The following is a 23,082-nucleotide window of genomic DNA, read 5'->3' on the forward strand; positions in this document are numbered from 1 at the left end:
TTGACTGTTTCAAATTTATTTGACTGTGATAAATTTATGTCCAAGTTCACTAACTCCCACAGGGACAGACGCCTTCTCATCATAATCACACCATTCCTAAAATACAATGTGAAGAAAATAATGTCAATTTGTTCAAACAGATTAGTAGGAATAACAAGAATTATAAATATTCTATCAGAAGTTTTGTAAGTTTGCTTTTAAATTATAAAAATACATAATGAATTGATGGGGTTTCTGGGATGTTTTTTTTAATGCATTGCCAAGGAAAAAGTAAGAAAAATAAGAAGAATTTTATTTAAAAGTAAAAATTGAAACCTACCCCTTCTGTTAATTCTACTTCAGGAAAGTTGGTTCCACTTTCTGCACCTTCAGCAACAAATCCAACCTTAGAAAAAGAAAACTTTACAATCAGAAAACATATATTTGGCTAATATGCTACAAAGCTATAATAAGAATAACATTCCAGTGGCTTGATAACCTAAGATTGCTGAGATAAAAATAAGAAATATGTTTTTTATTCATGCTCATGAAACAAAGGACATATTGATAGTTGTAGGCTGTATGTTGACCTAAAGTTGCTAACAATACAGCCACATCATTTGGACTCTTGTGATAGTTTTCTTATTGGCAATCATAAGACATCTCCCTAAATTTCAGTATACCAGGATAACAATTTTTAAACATTTTATACATGAGAGCACATAAAAGCTTTGTAAATACTATTCCAAGTCATTAATGACAGTTTTCAGCATATCCCCTAACTTATCATGCTTAACAATAATTGATATATGTTGACCCATAGAAAAAAGAATATACATTTACCCTAGGGGAAAACTCTATGGGTTCTACTCCTCTGCAATCAAACACAACCATGGTCTTAAGATGTCCAGAATCATCAGCGGTGTATGGCTTTATTGTATCTTTTAAAATATCTAAATGAGAAGAAAGTTGTCTATATTCTCATACATATAATAACATGTCTAGAACATTTTTCATACTATTTCAGTCATTTAATATAGGAAAAAAGACATCATCAAAGATACTAGGCTTACAATCTACTGTGCCAGACAAAGTGTTTCACCTACAAATGACTTAGCAGTTACTTTTGAATAAAAAAAGTTAAAAGGACAAAAAAGTACTAAGTTTAAATGAGCATAAACGACCCAAAATTATGTTGTTTTTTATTTTTCGTAAACAGCCACGGTAAACTACTCCTGAGGTAGAAAATCGTTAATAATCTAAGTTATTCAAAATTTGGAAACAATTAATTTATAAATATGATCACATCAATTTAGCTTTACTGATTTTTATTTTTTACAAAAAGTATTAAAATAAAAGTGAATACTAACATCATAACTAAATTAATATTGGATTTACCTATTGTCAATCAAAGGAAATTTGATTGCAAATAATTTAAGTTTATTTTTAGTATGACTTCATTTTTGTTCAACGAGATACATGTATTTAATGACATCCATGACAAAGACAGTTAAGTCCTTGATGAATGATATTTCCTTTTCATTTCCTGATAAATATTTAACACCTTTTCTCTCATTATTCATTGTAATACCTATTGAGTTTTCTCGGCTACAAAGTTTACATTTTATCACCAAACTGGCATGACCTCTTCCTCCTTTCAATGGAGAATTTTCCTAAAAATATAAAAATAACTTCATTATTTGTTTAACCGCATATTCCTAATTAATCACTAAAATCAATTTGCATTATTGTTTACGAATAAATTTTACCTTGTCTATTGAAATATTTGGCTTAGGTAACAAATGAAGATATAGTTTTTTCAAAAGGATAATAGATCAAGGAAGATCTAACACAACAAACAGAATTCTTTTGTTATTTGGACATTTAAAACATGTGTTGCTCCATATCATAAATTTGAAGCTGTCATTTCTTAAAATAAAATAAATTTTAAAGTTTTTTCAGTGCAACAACTGAGATGTTAAAACAACCATAAGTTTGACTCTTAATTTGATAACACTAATCTTAATCAATTTCCCAATGCCATGCATCATGTTTCCACAAAGTAATTATGGAAAATTTAGAACAACAAATACAATTTCTTTCACATACCTGTTGAAACATACCTAAATAGTTCAATAGAAAAGTAACAACAGTGTGTTCTAGATATATATGTGAGATAAAACACAGAAGCAATCAGATAAAGGTTCTGTTAAAATATCTTCTTCAAAGGGAGATAAGCCACTTGATTATATACCTGATATAGATGTTATTCCACATTTCAACTATTTATCTATAATCGTTTTTTGAGGGGGTCAGAGGGGTCCTGGTCCCGAAATCCTGAGGCCCCGAATTTAAAGAAATTGAAATCCTGATATTGTAAAAAAGTAATCCCAGATCCAGAAAGGATCAATCCAGAAATCCCCAGCTTATAAACACACGATACCAACATCCTGAAATAGGTCCTTCCCTGCCTCTTTTTTTAATTCCAAAATTTTTGATGAAAGATTTAAGACTATAACCAAAAAGAAGAGTTGTCCTAAAATGTTCATATTGTGAACTTAAATCTTTGCTACTGTGAATTCATTTATTTTCGTGAGTATCAATTTTCGTGGATAGTAGAAAACTTGCTCATTAGTCTGTATTTGATTTTATGCCATTATTGTTTTGTCGAAGTTTGATAAGATAAAATTGAGAAGGAAATTGGGAATGTGTTTAAGGGACAACAACCCGAACATAGAGCAGACAACAGCCGAAGAGCCTATATAAAATTTGTCATTCGTTGAACTTTAAATTTGTGGTTCACCTGTTCCCCTGAAACCAATGTAATATCTTTTTTTTACAAAAACTCCTACTAATATACCGTTAATGTCAAATACTGGAACTCGTGAGTTTCTTCACCACAACTAATGCACTTCAGCTATAAATAATAAAAAATACATTTCATTATAATGCCATATTTGTATGAATTCACAAAACCATGTGTGACAACAAAGAAGAGGAAAAGAATCTTTGAAAATCCAGAGAACCTACGATGTTAGTTTCAGGATTAAAGAGCTAATGAAGCAGTCACATATAGGGAAATATTCCTCATTGCATTGTGATGTCTATATTATTTAAAATACAAAAACTTCCATAATAAAAACTCAAATTCATAGTTTCTGTAGTGATTTTTGATTTGCATCAATTCAATTTCAAATTTTCAACAAAGGATTTGCACCAAAAAATGAATTTATTAATGAATTTACAATACTACAGTCATTTCAAAAATAATTGTGTGAGAAATAATTCCTGTCCATGCTAATGATGCATCAATCATCAGAATAAAAATTAACAATTGAAATAAAAACTTATAATTATCTATTCAATATTTGAAAACTAAACAAAAAATTAACAAGCACAAAAAAAATTGACCAAAACATGACAGAAAGTCTATGATATCAACACTGTTAAAGTTGTTTTTTAAAGAAATATGCATATGCATAGAAATTGACCTGGTGTGAAAATGGTCTATATATAGGTAAATTCTGAAAACAAAATGCCATCAAATTTTTTTTGCAAATTGCTTCGAATTTAGACTAAGTTTGACCTTTGTAGATCTTTTTTGCTGAATGTTTTACTGTTAACATAAGCATAAAATAAAAGGACTAAAGGTAATTTTATTGCTTGAACCACAAAATAAATAGAACATCACATTATTGTTTGGAGATTTTTTTAACTAATCACAATGCATAGGAGTAGAAATAAAACCAATATACATTAGATTTTCAAACAGGGATTTATCATTTCAGTCAAATCTACCTAAGAGTATATCTTGTCTTGCTCATCATGATTACATTGCTTTTCAAAGCTCTTTTCTCTAATGTATAATTTTCAAGTTAATGGCCAAAACATTTAAAAATATAATTCTTTGCTGAGCGCAGCCTGATATGACCGCAGAGGTCGAACCCTGAACAGTTGGGTCAAATTTGGACACAATATTCAAGCTTTATACAGTCTGAATTTGGATTGCTATCAAATTTTGACATAATATACATGTAGGTTACTGACACAAAATAAATATGGTCAAAGATCTTAAATTCTGTTGTGCAATAATGTGCAGTTGAACATTTCATCTTAAAACTTTTCCAAAAATTTGAAACTTGAAACATTTTGAAAAAAAATAATTTGAACCCCTCCAATAAATTGTTGAAAAAAAATTCCCCCAAAACTTTTTGACCCTGCACCCTCTTTTCGAGCAAACTCCCCCAAACTCAATCCAAGCCTTCAATTTGGAACCTTGTAGTACAATTTTAAAGAGATCCATACACTTATACACAAATTATTGTCCGTAACTACAAAAAATCTTGTTTTTGGCCCCTTTTTGGACTCTAATTCCTAAACTGTTGGTACAACTAGTTATTGTCTGGATACTAGAAAAATGCTTGTTTTTAATCCCTTATTCATGCATGTTTGGGACAATTACCCCCAAACTCAATCCCAGCCTTCCCTTTTGTGGTATTGAACCTTCTAGTAAAATTTCATAGAGATCCATGCACTTAAACTAAAGTTATTTTTCCAGAAACCAAATGTGGCTTCTGAAGACGCAGACAACTACATCATACCATTATACGAACCTCAAAAAATGTTTGTGGTCTTATATAAATGGAAATTAACTGTGTTATATGATTTCTTTGATTTTGTAATTGCTGTTTACCGCCTCAGTGTTTATCAATGCTAGTTTTCTGGATATACGGTAATGATATTATTGGTTTAAAAAAAAATGTCATTTAAGGGAAATATCTTCTATGAAAGTTAACTCACATTTTTTGTTGTACAAAGGTTCATTTTGTGTTTGTCAATCCTATGTTAATGAATTTTTTTTAGGTTTAAAGTTAGTCATTTCTATTATAGTTATGAAGATAACAGCTACATTTAATAGTCTGTTTGCCAATACTTGTAATAGACCATGTAATTAGAGATCCCTTGTTTAGTTGTCTCCCTTAAAAGGGACTTTTTTTTTTGACATCACATTGCTAGGGGAAAGAGCAAATCTATCTGTGTGGTGTGTTATGTGTTTAATCTTCAAGTTTTTCAAATCTTTTAATTACATTAAATTTGTTCTTAAGCTAAATACTTTTGACACCAGAAGTTTTATTTCACTAAAAATTGGTTAAAACGTCAATATATCACTTTCAACTTTCAACTTAACATGCTTTAAGGAAAGTGATTTCTTGAAAAAAGTGTGTAATAACAGAATCAAACTGCATTTAGAAGATAGACTTTTGATAAAAATTGTAATCAAAGGGCAACAACTCAATTTTTTTCAAGATAATTGCCAAAAAACAAAAGAGTGGGAGTTGAAATCATTATTCAAAGGCAATAACTCCTAGATAGAGTAATTAATGAGGTGAGCCAATAAGGACTTACCCGTAGGTACCATCTGAAATCTTCTCCATCAGGCTTCAAGTTTGTTATGTTTTCTAAATCTGCTTTAAACTGGAGGCCAATTTTCTATACAGAAAAATAAAACATTTCGATTTACATTTATGATTATTTCACTTGGAACTTTGAGAGTTATATCCTTTTCAAATGATTTTTCTATCTTTTGGACATATCAGCCTTCTCAAACATATATTGGTAAGGAGGCATCAAGCCAATATATATAGGACACTCCTGATGTCCAAGGAAATAATCTCTGTTGATAATTTTACTTGTTGTATGCTAAAGATTTGAAGAAAAAAATAAACGTCATTAAAAAAATTTAAATAATAAAATATCAAATATTCCTGAACTTTGAAACCAAATTCAATATATATCTATTAAAACATATGAAAATATGAAAATTTCAACCTGAGATACACAGAATCGGTTTAGAGTGATTCATGATTAACTTATCAACACTTTACCTTCTATTTTAACTTGTTATTAACATTTTACCTTCTACTTAAATCTGTTTTCAACAGTATTCCTATATTCATGATATCACCAAGTTTGGAAAAGTGTGATTTTTTTTTTATTAAAATAAGCTTAGATATATGTTATTGGAAGCTAATTGCCGTGTGAATGGAATGGAAAAGGGGAATGTGTCACAGAGACAACAACCCAAACATAGAACAGACAACAGCAGAAGGTTACCAATAGGTCTTCAATGCATACAAGACTTACAAAGGATAGAGGCTCCTGACTTGGGACAGGCGCAAAAATGTGGCAGGGTTAAACATTTTTTTTGACATCTCAACCCTCCCCCATGTTATAATATTTTTTGACTATATATTTGTAAATAGTCAAAAAAATATCATAAGGAACCACAGGGGCGGGTATCATAGATGTTTTGGATTTCCGCCCCAAAACATCTATCATCGTGCGATGTGTTTTGATACTAATAACAATTTTCACTTCTTACAGTTTTCACTGTTGAATTTTTATTCAGATCTTTACTAAAATTTTCAATGCATGTTCTGTCGAATGTTTTTAGGTTTCTAGATTTTTTGTCAAGGCTTACTACGATTTGTTATTGTTTCCTATTACTTTGCGATTTTCGTATGTTAAAGAAAAGCGTCATATGTTTTCGTATGAATTAAAAATTGGATCAGTACACGAACAGGAAATGACTTTAAAGTCTGGAAATGAGCATTTTCTAAAGTCTTCGTTCTCATACCAGGTGATTGCTTGAATCATAAAAAAGTTATTACAGTGAGTTGACTGTTAGTGTTGCTCTCCACCAATTGCAACTCATTCAAAATTTTGACCAAATTGCAATTTGTTTTATAAAATCAAATTGTTCAACTGGTCAGAAATTTGAACCAACTGCTGTAGAAAACCACAGCCAAGTCATGAAAGTGCAAGGTGATAAAATAAAACATACTTACAATCCTATAAGACTTTAACTCCAATTTAATGATGTTGTGACAAAATTAGTTTATCAGTTTGTATAGTTATATTATATTCATTTCCATGCTGAAGGGGAACTGTTTATTTTGAATTGCTATTAAATTGTCCAAACTAAGCTTTCATATGGTTTTTCTTTCTAAAAGTATTCTTTATTTATAAGAATCAGACATTATGTGAATTAAAACATTTCATATTCAGTAAAATATGTGTAAAATTGAAATATATGTTTGTAGGAAGTTTCCATGGGGGAGATAATAACTTTTCTTTCAAAAAGTCTTTATTCAAAAGAATAATATTTTAGGTTATCTCCCCTGAAAACTTATCAATAGCATATTGTTATTTCACACATATTTTACTGAATATATGATGTTTTATTTAAAATGATATCTGATTCTTATAAATATAAAATACTTTAAGAAAGAAAAACTATATGAAAGCTTAGTTTGGACAATTTTATAGCAATTCAAAATAAACAGTTCCTCTTCAGCATGGAAATGACTATAATATAACTATACAAACTGATAAACTAATTTTGTCACAGCATCATTATAGTGGAGTTAAAGTCTTATAGGATTGTAAGTATATTTTATTTTATCACCTTGCACTTTCACATTTTGACTGAACAATTTGTTCAATATTCTGACCAGTTGAACAATTTGGTTTAATAAAACAAATTGCAATATGGTCAAAATTTTGAATGAGTTGCAATTGGTGGAGAGCAACACTAACAGTCAACTCACTGTAAATACTTATTAGTACTAAAAATAACTAGTAAATAGTTTTAAGTTGCTGTTTCATGTGTTGAAAATTGTAACATTGTGATTTATTTCCGATTTACACTGGTTTTCTGCAAAGGACATTAAAATGCAGTTTTCAAAATTTGGGATTAAATGTAAAAATTTAAGACTGTTTTCATCTCTATCATGTCTATGTACATGATGTATCAAAGTTGTATTATAAAAATTGTCAATAGAATATTGAATAAATGGATTTTGAACAACCATTTTATATATATATATATATATATATAAGAACCATGATAATTTTAACGTGCTGGTTTGTAATAAAAATTCGTAAGGGTTCCACGGAACCCAGTGTCTCGCCTACTTTTGCTGTTAATCGCAGACTCAACAAAAATGAGGAAAAACATCAATAAAAATTTCCCTCTCGATACTGTCTTTTGATTGAAAGAAGCTTCCAAGTTTGGTAAAAAAATCCAGGATAGTTTATGAATCTAATAAATGTTTTATAAACTTTAACTGCAGACTGTATGTAATGTTAACTGGAAGAAAAACTAAGTCCATTTATAAGTAAAATATGGAAAAAGTGAATTTTATTTTTACAAAATTTTCTTCTTGATACTATCTTATGATCATAAACAAGCTTCTGTCCAAGTTTGGTACAAATCAAGGATAGTTTATGAAAGTTATTAAAATTTTAAAAACTTTAACCACAGAGTGAATGTAATGTTTCCTCACAGAAAAACTAAGTCCATTTATAAGTAAAATACGGAAAAGTGGAAATTTATTTTTGCAAAATTTTCTTCTTGATACTATCTTATGATCATAAACAAGCTTCTGTCCAAGTTTGGTACAAATCAAGGATAGTTTATGAAAGTTATTAAAATTTTAAAAACTTTAACCACAGAGTGAATGTAATGTTTCCTCGCAGAAAAACTAAGTCCATTTATAAGTAAAATACGGAAAAAATGGAATTTTATTTTTACAAAATTTACTTCTGGATACTTTCTTATGATCATAAACAAGCTTCTGTCCAAGTTTGGAAGAAATTCAGTATAGTTTAAGAAAGTTATTAAAATTTAAAAAAACTTTAACCACAGATTGAATATTTGTGGACGCCGCCGCCGCCGCCGACGACGGAATGTAGGATCGCTTAGTCTCGCTTTTTCAACTAAAGTCGAAGGCTCGACAAAAATGACCAAAACACCACATGACAGTCACATGTCTTGTAGATCTGGTGTCTAAAAGGCAGAAAATATGTCTATACTTCATGTTACCCCTCAGAATTTTTCTCAACAACTATTCTAGTGATGCATATTTTTGACATTAAATAAAAATGGCTGAACAGGTAAATTAAATTTAATTAGTTCTTACGTCTTTAAACGCGACTTTGAATATGTCATACATTTGTCAAGTTGTAGTGTTGTTGTTGTTTCAACTATATAAAACGAAAAACACACCACAATGTACGCTTGTGCAGTGGAAACCAATGAAATGTGGTTGATACAAAAATATATGACATACGAAAACATATGAAACAACGACACGATACGGGCCCCTGTGAAGGAACTAAGACTAATTATTTTAGCTACAGTTAGGCAGCAGCCATTTGATTTTTTTTTTGGGGGGGGGCTATGGATTTTTTTTCTGGACAAACCTTTTCTTTCGCCTGGCGAAAAACAATCTATTTTTTTGGCGAGAAGTCGAAAACAATTTTTTCTTTCAATTTTAGCATTACATATAGTGGCAGCTGAGGGTGAAACAAACAATTTTTTTTCCTCAGGATCAGAAACAAAATATTTTTTTCTCCCACAACTGGAAACAAACTTTTTTTTCCAAAAAAATCCATAGCCCCCCAGAGAATCAAATGGTTGCTGCCTTACACAGCTAATTTCAATGAAGGTTTATGTTCCGACTGTATAGTATGTATTCAGAGACATTCGCCAGCACTGATAACTTTGAACAAAAAAGAATATTAACCAAGGATCTATACGTCCTTGGCAATCCAAGGATTTATGCATAATATGGTGAGAAATACAAATCCATGTTCAAGTTGAGAATTCTTCAACTGGTACTCGTGAAGATAAATATTATATTAGAATATGGCAGTCCGTGTCGACTATCTGACGTTTCTTGTACATATCATATGTACTAATATAGCGATAATATGAGAGTAAGATTTATTATTCTCATCAAAGTGAAAGTATGCTTACCACCATTTTGGGGATAGTTCCAGAATAATCTACTTTCTGTTCAAAAAGATACGTAAATAAATAGATTTTTTAAATTATTGAAATTTACATTACGAATATCATTGATTCAAAATATATATTTCCTTTAACATTCCTAAGCTTTTTGTGTAAACAAACCCTTTCATAATGTTTAGACTATAAAAAGAAAATTTAATTCTCCCTTCCCAAAAGAACTCTCCTGTAGTGAGATAGGAAATTATACTCTGAAAATAATCAAAAATTAAAATGCTGAAACAACAAAACTTTTAGTAGTCCAAAATACCCAGCTTTTTTAAAAGGAGAAGCTAAATTCGAGATCAAAAACTTCTCAACAAATGGATCACCAGGAAAATGAAGATGCCAGTGATGATGGTCCGTCAGTAGCATCGAAAGTGTTTTTTGCAGAACTATGTGGTCTGCTAGAAAAGATATCAAAAACTCAAGGAAATGATAGAAAGAAGAGAATAATGAAAGAATTTATTGATAAATGGAGAGATTACCATAATCAACTGCACAAAGATGATAAGAAAACAGTGAGCATTACAGAAAACGTAACAAAAGTTCAAACAATATCATTTAACTGTTTAAGGTGTCACCTCAGACACTTTGACAGAGGTCTCAATGGGGGTCTGATCTCCGATCCCGCTTATTGTTTAGTAAGAATGTTGTATCCTGCTTCTAGTTGCCATAATAGTGCATTTAATTTCCCGTGTCCAGCAGGACTTTGTTTCCCGTTTTCACACTTAATTCTTTAACTTTCACGTGTCAAGTTTAAATAAAATGAAAAATAGCTTTATTCACAAAAAATTATATTTTGACATAATTGTTCATGCAACAAATGCTATAGTCATGGTGTAAAAAAAAATCGACCAATTCCCCATACTGCTTAGACCCCAATGAGACCTGGCATTTTGACTATAGTTTCTGTGCACACCCTCATGTAGAGACAAGTAGCAAAATAGGCTAGCTATTGTAGCCTACAGATACTTGCATCCAGTTTTATATTAAAATGTCATGGGATCGGGAACGAAAACTGAAATATTTCATTAATTTGGGGATTTTGTTAATAACACATCATAACACATCATAACATTGCAAAGTGAATACAAATCTAAGGAATAAATATGCACGATCAATTATTATATTTTCAGGAAAATTTGCATACAAATTGTAGGGGATTATCAGAATGCTAGTTATCATTGTGAGACTCACTGGGTTGAATTATTTATATAAATAAGAACCTCACAATAATTTCTGAATTTATAGTATATGGTCACAGTTGTGATATGTCTAATGATACAAATTTATGCTATAATATGTTTTCATATAGTTTGTATTTATTTCAGAGTGATTCTTTTTATTCAGCAATGAGACTTTTGATCCCACATCTTGAAAAAGAAAGATTAGCCTATGGCATTAAAGAGGTAAATAGATTAGAAATGCAGTACCAAAGCATGTTTGATATAAAACAAATTGAAATATTCAAAAGCCATAATATGATATATACACAACAAAGACCTGCTCTGTTAGTTTAAACATATTTATTTATAGGGGATTGGGAAACAGTTATTGCAACTTATATTAATCCATTTCCATTTTGTAAGTCAGGGAGTGCTGCCTTTTAGCGGCATTAGCCTGCTCTTTTTCGAAATCTACAATGGTGTCTTTTACATGCAAGAGATATGGCTCTCTTTTATTCCTTGTATAGCTATTAAAAATAGGGGTTCACTTATAAATATACATACAGAATCCATAAAAGTTAGTATCCAATGAATAATAATGAATACACATGTACAGGATACCATTCATGACATTTACAAAATTTAACGGTAAATAGACAGAAGGCATGTACTACATATAATATATATATATAGTCACAGAGGGAAGAACAAAACATTTGCGAAAGCAAATTTACAGAACTAACATTGTTGGGTTGTTGTTTAGACGAGTTGTATATATACAGCGATTGGTGGTGTAGTGTATCAAAGGTGTGAGTTTGAATCCCGTTGAGGGAAGGACAAAAATTGGTCAGCAGAAAATCTAACTCTAACACTGTTTGGTGTAATTTTCAGACTTATATATATATATATATATATATATATATATATATATATATATATATATATATATATATATATATATATATATATATATATATATATATACTAGAACACACCCGTATATCGCGGGTCCGTGACTGAATTAAAGTATATAACTATGTGCAAGCCTTATTTTAGTATTAGTATTGTCATCTGATAAAGTCATGCTGATTATAAGATACACAGTTTTCTCTGCTTTCAAATCTTTCTGTTTGAACCCGTCGAACTGGAACTTATCAATTATTGATAATATTAATTATTTGGAAAACAAAAGGTCCTGGAATGGAGTATTTTTTAATCAACAGCATTGTCCTATATTAGTTATAAATATTGAATTCTTTGATTCGCTGTTTACGTCATGCCCACTAACAAATTGAAAACTGTACCTATAAGCCTTACTTTAGTCCAGATTTTTAGTATTCGTATTGTTATCTTAGAAAGTCTGATTAAAATACTACAATAGGTAACAATTTGACAATTAAGTAGTGTCAACCCTGTGATTATGACCCGTGTAATACTATATAGCATATTAATCCTGAATACACCGTTTGGTGGTGCGCCTGTCAGATGCGGAACATACAGATAAGGTAATCGGTGACAGGTGAATATACTATTGGTATCGATATCGGACTCGACCAGGAACTTCTTAATTATTGGCAATATTAATTACGTGGAAAACAAAAGGGCCTGGAGTGGTGTAATTTTTAATCTACACCTTTGTACTATATTAGTTATATATAAAGTTGAATTTTTTTATTCGTCGTTTTTACGTGATGACGGCTGACAAATTGGACCTCGTAATTTTAGTATTATAGATATATATATATTATATATATATATAAGTACGTCTGAGTCAGTGACAACTCTACAACAGATGTATCCATCGGATTGCCATCAATGATGGTGATGCATGGCTGTGTACATAATGTATATACAACTCGTCTAAACATCAACCCAACAATGTTAGATCTGTAAATTTGCTTTCGCAAATTTTTGGTTCTTCCCTCGCCGGTATTCGAACCCATGCTACTGTGATATCGTGACACCAAATCGCCTGCACTGCAGCCGTCCCGCTAGACCACATGACCACCTGGGCTCTCAAAAAAAGAGCTTTCGCTGGCTGTGTGTTACCTTTCCTCGTCAGTTTTAATCTAGCGGCGTACTACAGTACATGATATATAAGGCATGAAGATGTTATTGTTACAGATCAGCTAAATTATCTATAGTAAAGGATCCTACAAATTTATGTAATATACAGTCACAGAAAATAATTATATTTAAAAGTGCAATGGTTGTTTGTTCGCTAAAGTACATTGGTGTATTACGCTAAAGTGCGATGGTCCAAAGGGTAAGATGCGAGGGGTTGAAACATACAGGTTAAAAAAGTTTTGCAAATGCTAGTATGCTAAGGTATAACATAAGTGATAGGCTTTATAATTTTCCGGTAGGCTTAAGTGATTGTTTCTAAATAAACAAGTTCGACCAAGTAACAATTGCTATAAAGGTACTAATATATGTGTCGCAAAATATTAAATTTCATGTTAAATGAATTTTTAACAACTTGGAGCGTATTCATATTATTGAATATTTGGATAATTGGTATATATTGTCGTTCAGACCAATGTTGCAACCTCCCTTACAGTCGTCATTGAAAAATTATAAATACGAAATTCGTTCATTGTCGGAATATGCAACATTTATTCTTTTATTTATAAGCTTTTAATCATGTCAAATGCGAGAGAAAGGCAATGTTCGCCTAGCTTTCTCCTTTTTCTTAACGAGAACAAATACATGTTTAATTTTTCTACAATGTACAGTACAAACAAATGTTTAAGCAGAAGATTTATAATTCACACATGAAAACATGTATGTCTATTTTACCGTCGGACGTATCTTTTATTAAAATCGACAGCATTTTAACGAGGATCACAAAGTAAACTGCCACATAAACAATGCTTCAAATGTATCCGTTTGCTTCTAAAAGAAGCAGGATAAGTATGCGTATACTGTTTTGTATGTATTTAGTAAATTTGTTGACTACAGAATACAATTCCTTCCAGCACTCGAAAAAAATAAACATTGTGCTACAGCTGACAACGAACGGTTAAGTTTAAATTAATTACTAGTATCAAAGTCATGGACATTTATTGTATAAATTGTTACAGTGCTTATCCAGTGACCTTTGGGGTATCACATTAGCAAAGACTAAAACAGTTTACCAAATTGCAGTTAGATTTCTACTCCAACTAACTGATCAACTGGTAAATTATTTTAGCAGATTGCTCAAGTGAAATGTTGTTAGTAAGATGTGAGTGCTGTAAAATAAAAAGTAACTAGAACACACCCGCGAAATCGCGGGGAAATAGAGCGTATGTAAACTGTAAAAAAAAATATACTGACTGAAGAATTTCAGGAGAGGTATCAAAAGTCAAAGGTACTTAGTGACTGGGCACATTTTTTTTGCCTTCCACCTATTTTCCAAATACCCCGATTTTTATACCTTCTGTTTTTGTAACAAAAACAGTTATTCATAGTAAATAAATGTATGTAAGTATACAGAAATATATCCGCAGTGACCGCCGTTGATATTAATCCATAAGCGGATCCCAAGGGGGGGGGGGGGGGGGGGGGGGGCTGGGACCCTGCCCCCATTTCGTTGAAAAAAAATTGTTGATTATATGGGAAATCACTGAAGCATGAGAGGAACGCCCCCCCCCCCCGTTTAGATCAGTCAGCGCCCCCTCCCTCATGTTCTGGATCCGCCACTGTAAACTAATTGATAGTAAATAGCAAATATTATTCATTTTCGTTTTCCTACCTAAATAACCCAAACTGAAACACGTTAAGCAAGGATGATACATGCTAGAACTCAAAATGATAGCACAAAGCAAATTTATATACTTTATTCATAGTCTTTGTATGTTCAAAGTACAGAAAAACACAAACCGGAAGACTAATCTGACTTAAAGTTTTGTCCAATGACGGGAAAATATCCGGACGCATTCTTTTTCGTTTTTATCCCAAAATAACCCAAACTGAATGATCATAAGAATGGATGACAAATGCGACTATACATGTTACCTATAGGACACAGAGGCATGATGATTAATTTATTGTGGAAGGAGGAGAAGCGACACCCAAAATGAGGTCTTCTCGTTTAATAGTATAGATACTTACCATCCAGAACCATTTAGTTGATACCTTTGTCAATCATATCTAACAAAAATAATATCTTACTATAGTATGAGTCACTGAATAAAAAGGTCTAATTTTGACATGGAAACTTCTATCATAAATAAATATTATAAATGAATAGTTCAAAACATTGTTTTGTAGGTGTATATTATATAGCTTTGTCTTCTAAGATGAAGTTCTTGTGCAATTGTGATTCGAATAACATTTTCTATACAAATTACTGATCTGCTGGCATTAAAGGGAAATAATTTATATTGAGTTCAAATGTACACTAAAAATTTAATCAATGATACCAGGCTTATGGTTTTGCCTTAAAAAAAATCATCAACACGACTTGAATAAAAAAAATTGAAATGCAAAATTAGTATGAAGTTGAAGGGCATGTAGGACACAGATTAGAAAAGGTTTTTCAAAATACTGCTTATAAGTTATCTTGTGCTCCTTGGAAGAGAATCCTTTATACTTTGAACAATTCAACATTTTGCAAAACAACTGTTAATCTATAATTTTACCCTATCAATAAAAATGCATGTCAAAATGAAATTGCTGATTACTGGGCTGGTGATATCTTCTTAATTTAAAGGGGAATTTGAATGATTTATAGAACTTTGAATGTGTTCAATAATAGGGTTTTAACAGCTTTTTTTCAAAATTTAAAATCGTCTTTCATCATTAAATAAGTTTCATGGTTCTTTTCAGAACAGAGGATAAAAGTTGAATAATCACAGAAATAATGTTACAAACAAATTAAATGGGGGAAATTTGATATTTGTCAGACAGAACAAAATTTTGCTGATTATCAGTAATGTAAATTATTTCCCTTTATTGCTAGCAGATCAGTAATTTGTTAGAAAATATTATTCGAATCACAATTGCACAATAACTTTCTCTAAGAAGACAAAGCTATAAAACATACACCTACAAAACAATGTTTTGAACTATTCATTTAAAATATTTATTTATGATAGAAGTTTCCATGTCAAAATTAGACCTTTTTATTCAGTGACTCATACTATAGTAAGATATTATTTTTGTTAGAAATGATTGACAAAGGTATCAACTAAATGGCTCTGGATGGTAAGTATTACTTTTTATTTTACAGCACACACTTCTTACTAACAAAATTTCACTTGAGCAATCTGCTAAAATATTTTACCAGTTGATCAGTTAGTTAGGGTAGAAATCTAACTGCAATTTGGTAAACTGTTTTAGTCTTTGCTAATCTGATACCCCAAAGGTCACTGGATAAGCACTGTAATAAAATATTCTGAATCTATCTTCCGGCATGTTCATTTTTGGTTTGTATAAACGACTGATAACGTCATAATCAAACTACGTTTCTTACGTCTATACTTTCGCGGACCATCGCACTTTAGCGTGGGGATGCATCGCACTTTAGCGCATACCATCGCACTTTAGCGTGACCATTGCACTTTAGAGTCTCCATCGCACTTTAGAGTCCTATAAATGACTGAATAAATAGTCAATGATTAAACTTACCATGCTTACAGGGTGATGGATCATGTAATGAAACTGTACACTACAAAAAGGGTACAACATTGCCATATAATAACTATGAAATGAACAAATATTAGATATTTCGGATAACAGATATCCTTCTTCAATAATAGCTCTATGTCAAGTGTGCTATTATTGAATGATATCATATGATTGAATCACAGATAAAAAAAACACTTTAGAAAAAGATCAGCTTCTGTTGTACCAACCTTTGATGTGTTGCTTATAATAGGGAAACAAATTATAATGAATGATACCACACATAGATGAACACAGTTGTACATTGTGTATTTCTTTATTTATAGGATGTTAAATTATGTCTTAAGTGTTTTGAACTATAGAAAAATGTACAAGTAACTGTATATGTTTGGTGAATATGTACTTATCAATATCATATACTACAGCACATGCTAGCCAAACTGTTGATAGAGGTTTTATGTCTGGGAAAAGATAGTCCAGATGCTAACAGACTACTCAATTATAAAGCACCTAAATCTGCTAAAATGGTAAGTAGTATACAATACTGGGAAAGGATGCATGACAAACAACTGTTTATTGTGTGCATTTTACTCTTTTAGATAGATTTTCAGGATAACTACCTGAATCACCATTTTGAAAGTAGATATAAGAAGATGTAAATGTGGTATGAGTGCCAATGAGACAACTCTCCATCCAAGTCACAATTTGTAAAAAGTAAACTATTATAGGTCAAAGTACGGCCTTTAACATGGAGCTTTGGATCTCACCAAAAAGCAAGCTATATAGGGCCCCAAAACTGACTAGTGTAAAACCATTCAAACAGGAAAACCAACAGTCTTATCTATATAAAGAACGATAGAATGAGAAACACTTATGCACTACATCAACAAACAACAACCACTGAACATCAGGTTCCTGACTTGAGACAGGTGTAAACAAATGCAGTACATGTATCTAGTCATATCTGTTGGTGACCTTCTGCTGTTGTCTGTTCTATGGTCGGGTTGTTGTCTCTTTGACACATTCCCCATTTCCATTCTCAATTTTATATCAGCTGTTTGTTGTATTTCTTACAGCCTCATTTGAACAAACAGTTAGAAATTAAGTCAAGTATTCCAGAATGCTAAATGTGATATAAAGGAGTTGAACTAGTTATAAAATCAAATCTAAAATCCTCTCGGTAATTGTGGAAATGTTTAGTTCAACTAAATATCCATTATAATAGTAAAATGTTCTGATATGGTATATGTTTATATAAAGTCAATTTACCAATTATTTTTTTTAATTTGATTGTTTCATAATAGGAAGCAGGTGATTTTGCCAGTGTAGCCTACTATGTTCTGAAGAACAGATGTCCTGAAAAAGGTTCCTTAACTATCAAGGAAGTCAATAACTGTCTCGATGGAATAGCTACTAATAATGCTGCAAAGAAGAAAGAACTTGTCAGGAAGAACATCTTACATCTCTTGACCAATATGTCTGCTATAGAACTTAAGTGGTTGATAAGGATGATTGTAAAAGAACTGAAGGTTGGATTGAGTCAGGCATCTGTTCTTTCTGTGTACCATCCTGATGCTGAAGAATTCTACAATGTCAACAATAATTTAGAAAAGGTTAGTCTACTAAGTAAGCTCTAATATAAGTAATGAATACATTAGATCTTTTTTTATCCTATGGTGTATCAGTGACTTAGGTTACTGGATAGCCAATGTATTCCAATTTCAATTTAAACACATCATAACTGAGAAAGTTTTAATTTTTTGAGAATAAAAAAACATTTTGCTGATTCAAAATTATTTCTTTCATAATGAAATAAATAGTAGATTAAGACGACTCCTATTCATGAATTAAGGGACAAAGCTTAATAGATGGAAAGGGTAGGGATATTCAGGTTGGGTTTACTTTAGTTCAATACTGTCAAAATACAGTAACTATAAATACAGTAATAATGATTTGTGTTTTATGATATCTTTTCATTTTTGGTTTCTTATAGGTGTGCAGAATGTTGAGAGAAAAAGATGTGAGGGTCCATGAGATTGGAATATCTGTATTCTCTCCCTTTACACCAATGTTAGGAGAGAGAGGAGCACCTGATCAGGTATTTTCTAATAATTATTCTAACTAAAAAAATCTTAATTACAACTTGAATATAGGTTTCTCATTAAATCTTTTTAGTCAGTACATTGTATTATGTGGAGTTTCTGAAGTGTGAGCTATTTAAAGTGATAGTGTGTACCTTTTTCAAAAACATTGAACATTTTTGGGGGGCTTTACAGTTTTACTCTTATCCCTCATTCCCTCATTTTGTTTTTTTATCTTTCCTTAATTCTGTCATTCCCTAGTTCTGCAATGAACATGATGAACTATTATACAGATCTATTTTCTAAATGCCTCCACATATTGAACTGATATTTAGTTTGTGGGTCTACTATGATGAGTGTCAGATCAGGGACAGGTATTTGTTTGATTATACTCCACTGATTTCTGCCAAATTTACAGACTTTAGACTAAAAAAAATTCAGAAAATAACTGTTATACCACCAGTTTTTCAAAAGGCCTTCACATATTGAGCTGGTTTTAGTAAGAGACTACTTTGTTAAAGAATCAATCAAGTTGCTAACTATTCTAATTCGTTTGAATTTTATAACTGCAGGAATAAAAACAACATTTAATGGTTTAATTTTTCAAAACTTGTATTTGATAGATAGAAAAGATAATGGATGGAAAGCCATACTATATAGAAACAAAGTTTGATGGTGAAAGAATGGTGTTACATAAAGATGAAGGGAACTATAAATATTTTACAAGAAGGTTTGTGTTTTTAATTGTTCTTTTGTTTTATTGTACCGTACTTGATGTATGTGTCTCTTTGTATTATATGTAATACTGTATTAATTTTAGACTGCTTAAAATTACTGACAAAAGATGTAACTTAAAAGTAGAAATTGAGTTATTTATTATTGGCCTTATTAAACCTCCTATTTTTATTTTGTAATATTTAAAATATTCCCAATATTTGCCAATGCATAATCAAATCAATGTTAAAGAAGTTAATGACAAGGAATGATACAGTATTGTTTATTGCAGCGGTAATGAATACACCAGTACATTTGGAGCTCATGAGTTAGATGGTAACCTCACACCACACATACACAATTGTTTCAAGCCATTTGTCAAGAAATGCATCCTGGACGGTGAAATGATAGGATATGATCCTGTCACTAAAACATTTGGTAATTATCACACAACTTTTACAAGTACAAAAATATATTGTTAACCAGATATCTACTGTGTATTTGTCTAGGCCATAAGTGATTGTTTAGCAAACATCAACAAGGCAATATGTTCAGAACCAAAGTCATTTATAGTTAAATCTTAGAACACACAATTGGTGTAAACAACATGCTTATAATCCTACACTATGCAGTCCTCTTCTACACAAAAGGTTATAATGGGAAAGTTTATAAAACATCATAAATGATTGTCAAAGTACAATGAAATCTGTCTCAAGCTTTAACTTTTCACTCAGATATTAAATGGCTCTATAAAATACTGCACAATGCCACTGCGGTGAAAACGATACTACGTTTTCTCTGACATTAATTCAAGTATGAAATATATATATTAGTTCCAAAGCTTTTCATTTCATTTATTCACATTCAGAGCCATGATTGTATATATGATGTTATGGTGTATATTTTGCATTTGACAGCTACAAAAGCTATGAATACAGATATCGTTCACATTAAGAGCCATGATTATATATATATGATAGATGTATTTTGCATTTGACAGCTACAAAAGCTATGAATACAGATATCGTTCACATTAAGAGCCATGATTGTATATATGATAGATGTATTTTGTATTTGACAGCTACAAAAGCTATGAATACAGATATAAAAAGACAACAACAGGAAGGTCTACAACCTTGTCTACATGTATTTGATATTGTTTTGTTGAATGATAAAGTCCTCACCAACCAACCTCTAACAGAAAGATTGAAGATACTCAAGACTGTGTTTGAGCCTGTAGAAGGAAGAATTTTACTCAGTGAACATAAAGAGGCTAGAACAAAGTATATCATTTATTTCCAAATTTTTACATTATGTTTTGATTTTGAACAAACTGTTAATGAGCAAAAATCTATACACTTTGGGACATTTTTTTCTGGATAAGAATCCATTTTGCAACAAAAGAAAAAAGTAATTTTGGTCACAGGAAAAGTTTTGCTGATCAAAGGAAAAACACAGACAATTCATTTATACTAAACAATTCATCTGAAGTACAAATAACAAGTCTTGCTAATTTATTATAACAGAGGATATTTATTTTTGATTGGGGTAATTTAAAAGTGCCATAGTTATACAGGTAGAGACTCTTTATATTGAAAACATACATAAATATATGTATACTGTGATATCATTTATTTTTGTGAGTCCTAATTTTTGTGGATTGATGAAAAATTGTATTTTCATGGATGTTTTATTTTGTGGTTTTGCCTAAGTAAGCATACAAGCCTTTAGAAATTTTTTGATTTGATAAATATTGAAATTCGTGTTTCACCTATCCCATGAAATTAACGAAAATTGGTGTCACATGTATAAAAAAGAATTTACAGTATCTTTCAAATCTTCTTTTCAGTCAGGACTGTGCAGATGCCTTGAATGATGCTATTGATGGAAGGGAAGAGGGAATTATGGTGAAGAATCTGGAATCTGTTTATCGTCCAAATACAAGGAAAGGAGGATGGTTTAAAGTTAAACCAGAATATGTCGGTGGTTTGATGGATGAATTGGATGTATTGGTTGTCGGTGGATTTTTCGGTGTTGGACATAGATCAGGGATGATGTCACATTTTCTGTGTGCTGTAGCTGTACCACCAGAAGAAGGAGAAGAACCTAAAATATTTCATTCATTTTGTAAGGTACGTTACCTTTATTCATCAAATAGAAGGTAGAGTCTACCTTTATTAATCAAATAAAAGGTAGAGTCTACCTTTATTTATCAAATAAAAGGAAGAGTTTATAGGATACCAGAAATGAAAAATGAATTCTATGTCAAATATAATTGATACTCATCAGACATGTAATTCTGTGGATCTTTAATATTTGTATGCTACCAATTTTCATGGATTTTGTGGGTTTAGGTAAACCATGAATTTAAATCTTCCATGAAATACAAATGTCCTTTAGGCTTTCGTGCAGGTTTGGTAAAACCATGATATCAAATATCCACTAAAATATAATTTTTCCTCTATCCACAAAAATTCAAGAAAATAAATGGATCCACATAAGGTTCTTTAATGAGTTTCATTTATGCCTTGTCGTGATAAAGAACTATGCAGACCACATCCTGTAATTACTAACAGAATTTGAGAACAATTTTCATACAGTTGGGGAAAGCTACCCTGACCCTGTAATATCTCAATATATAATAGTATGGACATCTTTTAACCTATATTCAAGAATAATGACTACTGTACACACGGAACATCTAACTTTTGCAATGGTTCAGTCTTCTTTTGAATATACTCATCATATTGGTTTAACAAAGTATTTTACAATATTTTTTAAAGTTTATGTAGAAAGGAACATACATGTATTTAGTTGAAAAAATTATGTATCAAAATTTGACATGAATTCAGACCTGTCACCACATCATACTCTTAAAAGTTGGAATAAATAAGATTTGCATTAAATGATTTTAGTTGTAAACCACAGAAACCAGATAAAAAAAAATGATCATGTGAGAACATCATAACCAACAACATCTCGTAATCATTCTAATGCAACATCTTTTGTGACATTCATATTGATTGGATAACATCACCAATTTTTATGGCATCATTTACAATTGATGTTATTAAAATGTATGTGCAAGCACTGACGATGTATGACAGAATTTAAACGTATGATTAAAAGTTGTTTTTGGTTAGTTTTATTAGAATGTGGATACCAATATTGTATTTTTAGCTCAAAATACCTGTCTACTGGCTCCACTTATGCATCTCCAGTATACTTAATTTGCGACCATCAGATCACACAAATGTGCCATTTATTTTTCTGTAGGTTGGATCTGGCTACAGCAAGAAAGAACTGTCAGCATTTAACCTTAAGCTGGTGGACCATTGGAAAACATTTGATAAAAAGAATCCTCCAACTAATATAATCCTGGCTTCTGGATTTAAAGAAAAGCCTGATGCATGGATAGAACCTTCAAAGTCTTGTTTAGTTCAGGTATATTACACATACATGTCAACCTCTGACAATGGGAAATCATGTCATGACATGACATGATATGTCAAAAAGCGTGTGAAAACGCGTGACGTAGATGCTGACTTGTTAATATGAATGTGGTAATGTTGTGAATATAAAAAACAATATATATTCTACTGTGAACTTTTATTGTATTAAACACTGGTCTGTTATGTTGCTTTTAAAGCACCACCACTAGGCACATATTCAAAAC

General features: G+C 31.1%; 2 protein-coding genes across 3 annotated transcripts in view; one reads left to right on the forward strand and one right to left on the reverse strand.

Annotated features, from left to right (window-relative positions):
- Positions 1-9,936, reverse strand: LOC143069779 (CXXC motif containing zinc binding protein-like). The gene is made up of 7 exons (XM_076244561.1): positions 9,803-9,936; positions 5,386-5,469; positions 2,840-2,896; positions 1,571-1,652; positions 823-932; positions 320-385; positions 1-96 (listed from the first exon to the last, which is right to left on the reverse strand). Exons 1-7 carry the CDS (start codon positions 9,806-9,808, stop codon positions 16-18), a joined length of 486 nt encoding a protein of 161 aa, XP_076100676.1. The 5' UTR covers positions 9,809-9,936; the 3' UTR covers positions 1-15.
- Positions 9,937-10,027: 91 nt separating this feature from the next.
- The window catches only part of LOC143069767 (DNA ligase 4-like), a 28,906-nt gene continuing 15,851 nt past the window's right edge, over positions 10,028-23,082 (forward strand). The window contains exons 1-10 of one of the 2 annotated variants that reach the window (XM_076244541.1): positions 10,028-10,371; positions 11,167-11,244; positions 17,037-17,138; positions 17,916-18,224; positions 18,605-18,709; positions 19,316-19,422; positions 19,699-19,844; positions 20,488-20,689; positions 21,256-21,538; positions 22,683-22,850. In XM_076244541.1, the coding sequence (XP_076100656.1) occupies positions 10,156-10,371; positions 11,167-11,244; positions 17,037-17,138; positions 17,916-18,224; positions 18,605-18,709; positions 19,316-19,422; positions 19,699-19,844; positions 20,488-20,689; positions 21,256-21,538; positions 22,683-22,850 (1,716 nt within the window). In that variant the 5' untranslated portion in view covers positions 10,028-10,155. The remainder of the gene's footprint in view (positions 10,372-11,166; positions 11,245-17,036; positions 17,139-17,915; positions 18,225-18,604; positions 18,710-19,315; positions 19,423-19,698; positions 19,845-20,487; positions 20,690-21,255; positions 21,539-22,682; positions 22,851-23,082) is intronic. The other variant, XM_076244549.1, reaches the window with a different exon arrangement.

The sequence above is a fragment of the Mytilus galloprovincialis genome, chromosome 1 (assembly GCF_965363235.1).
Source record: "Mytilus galloprovincialis chromosome 1, xbMytGall1.hap1.1, whole genome shotgun sequence".
Taxonomy (NCBI): domain Eukaryota; kingdom Metazoa; phylum Mollusca; class Bivalvia; order Mytilida; family Mytilidae; genus Mytilus; species Mytilus galloprovincialis.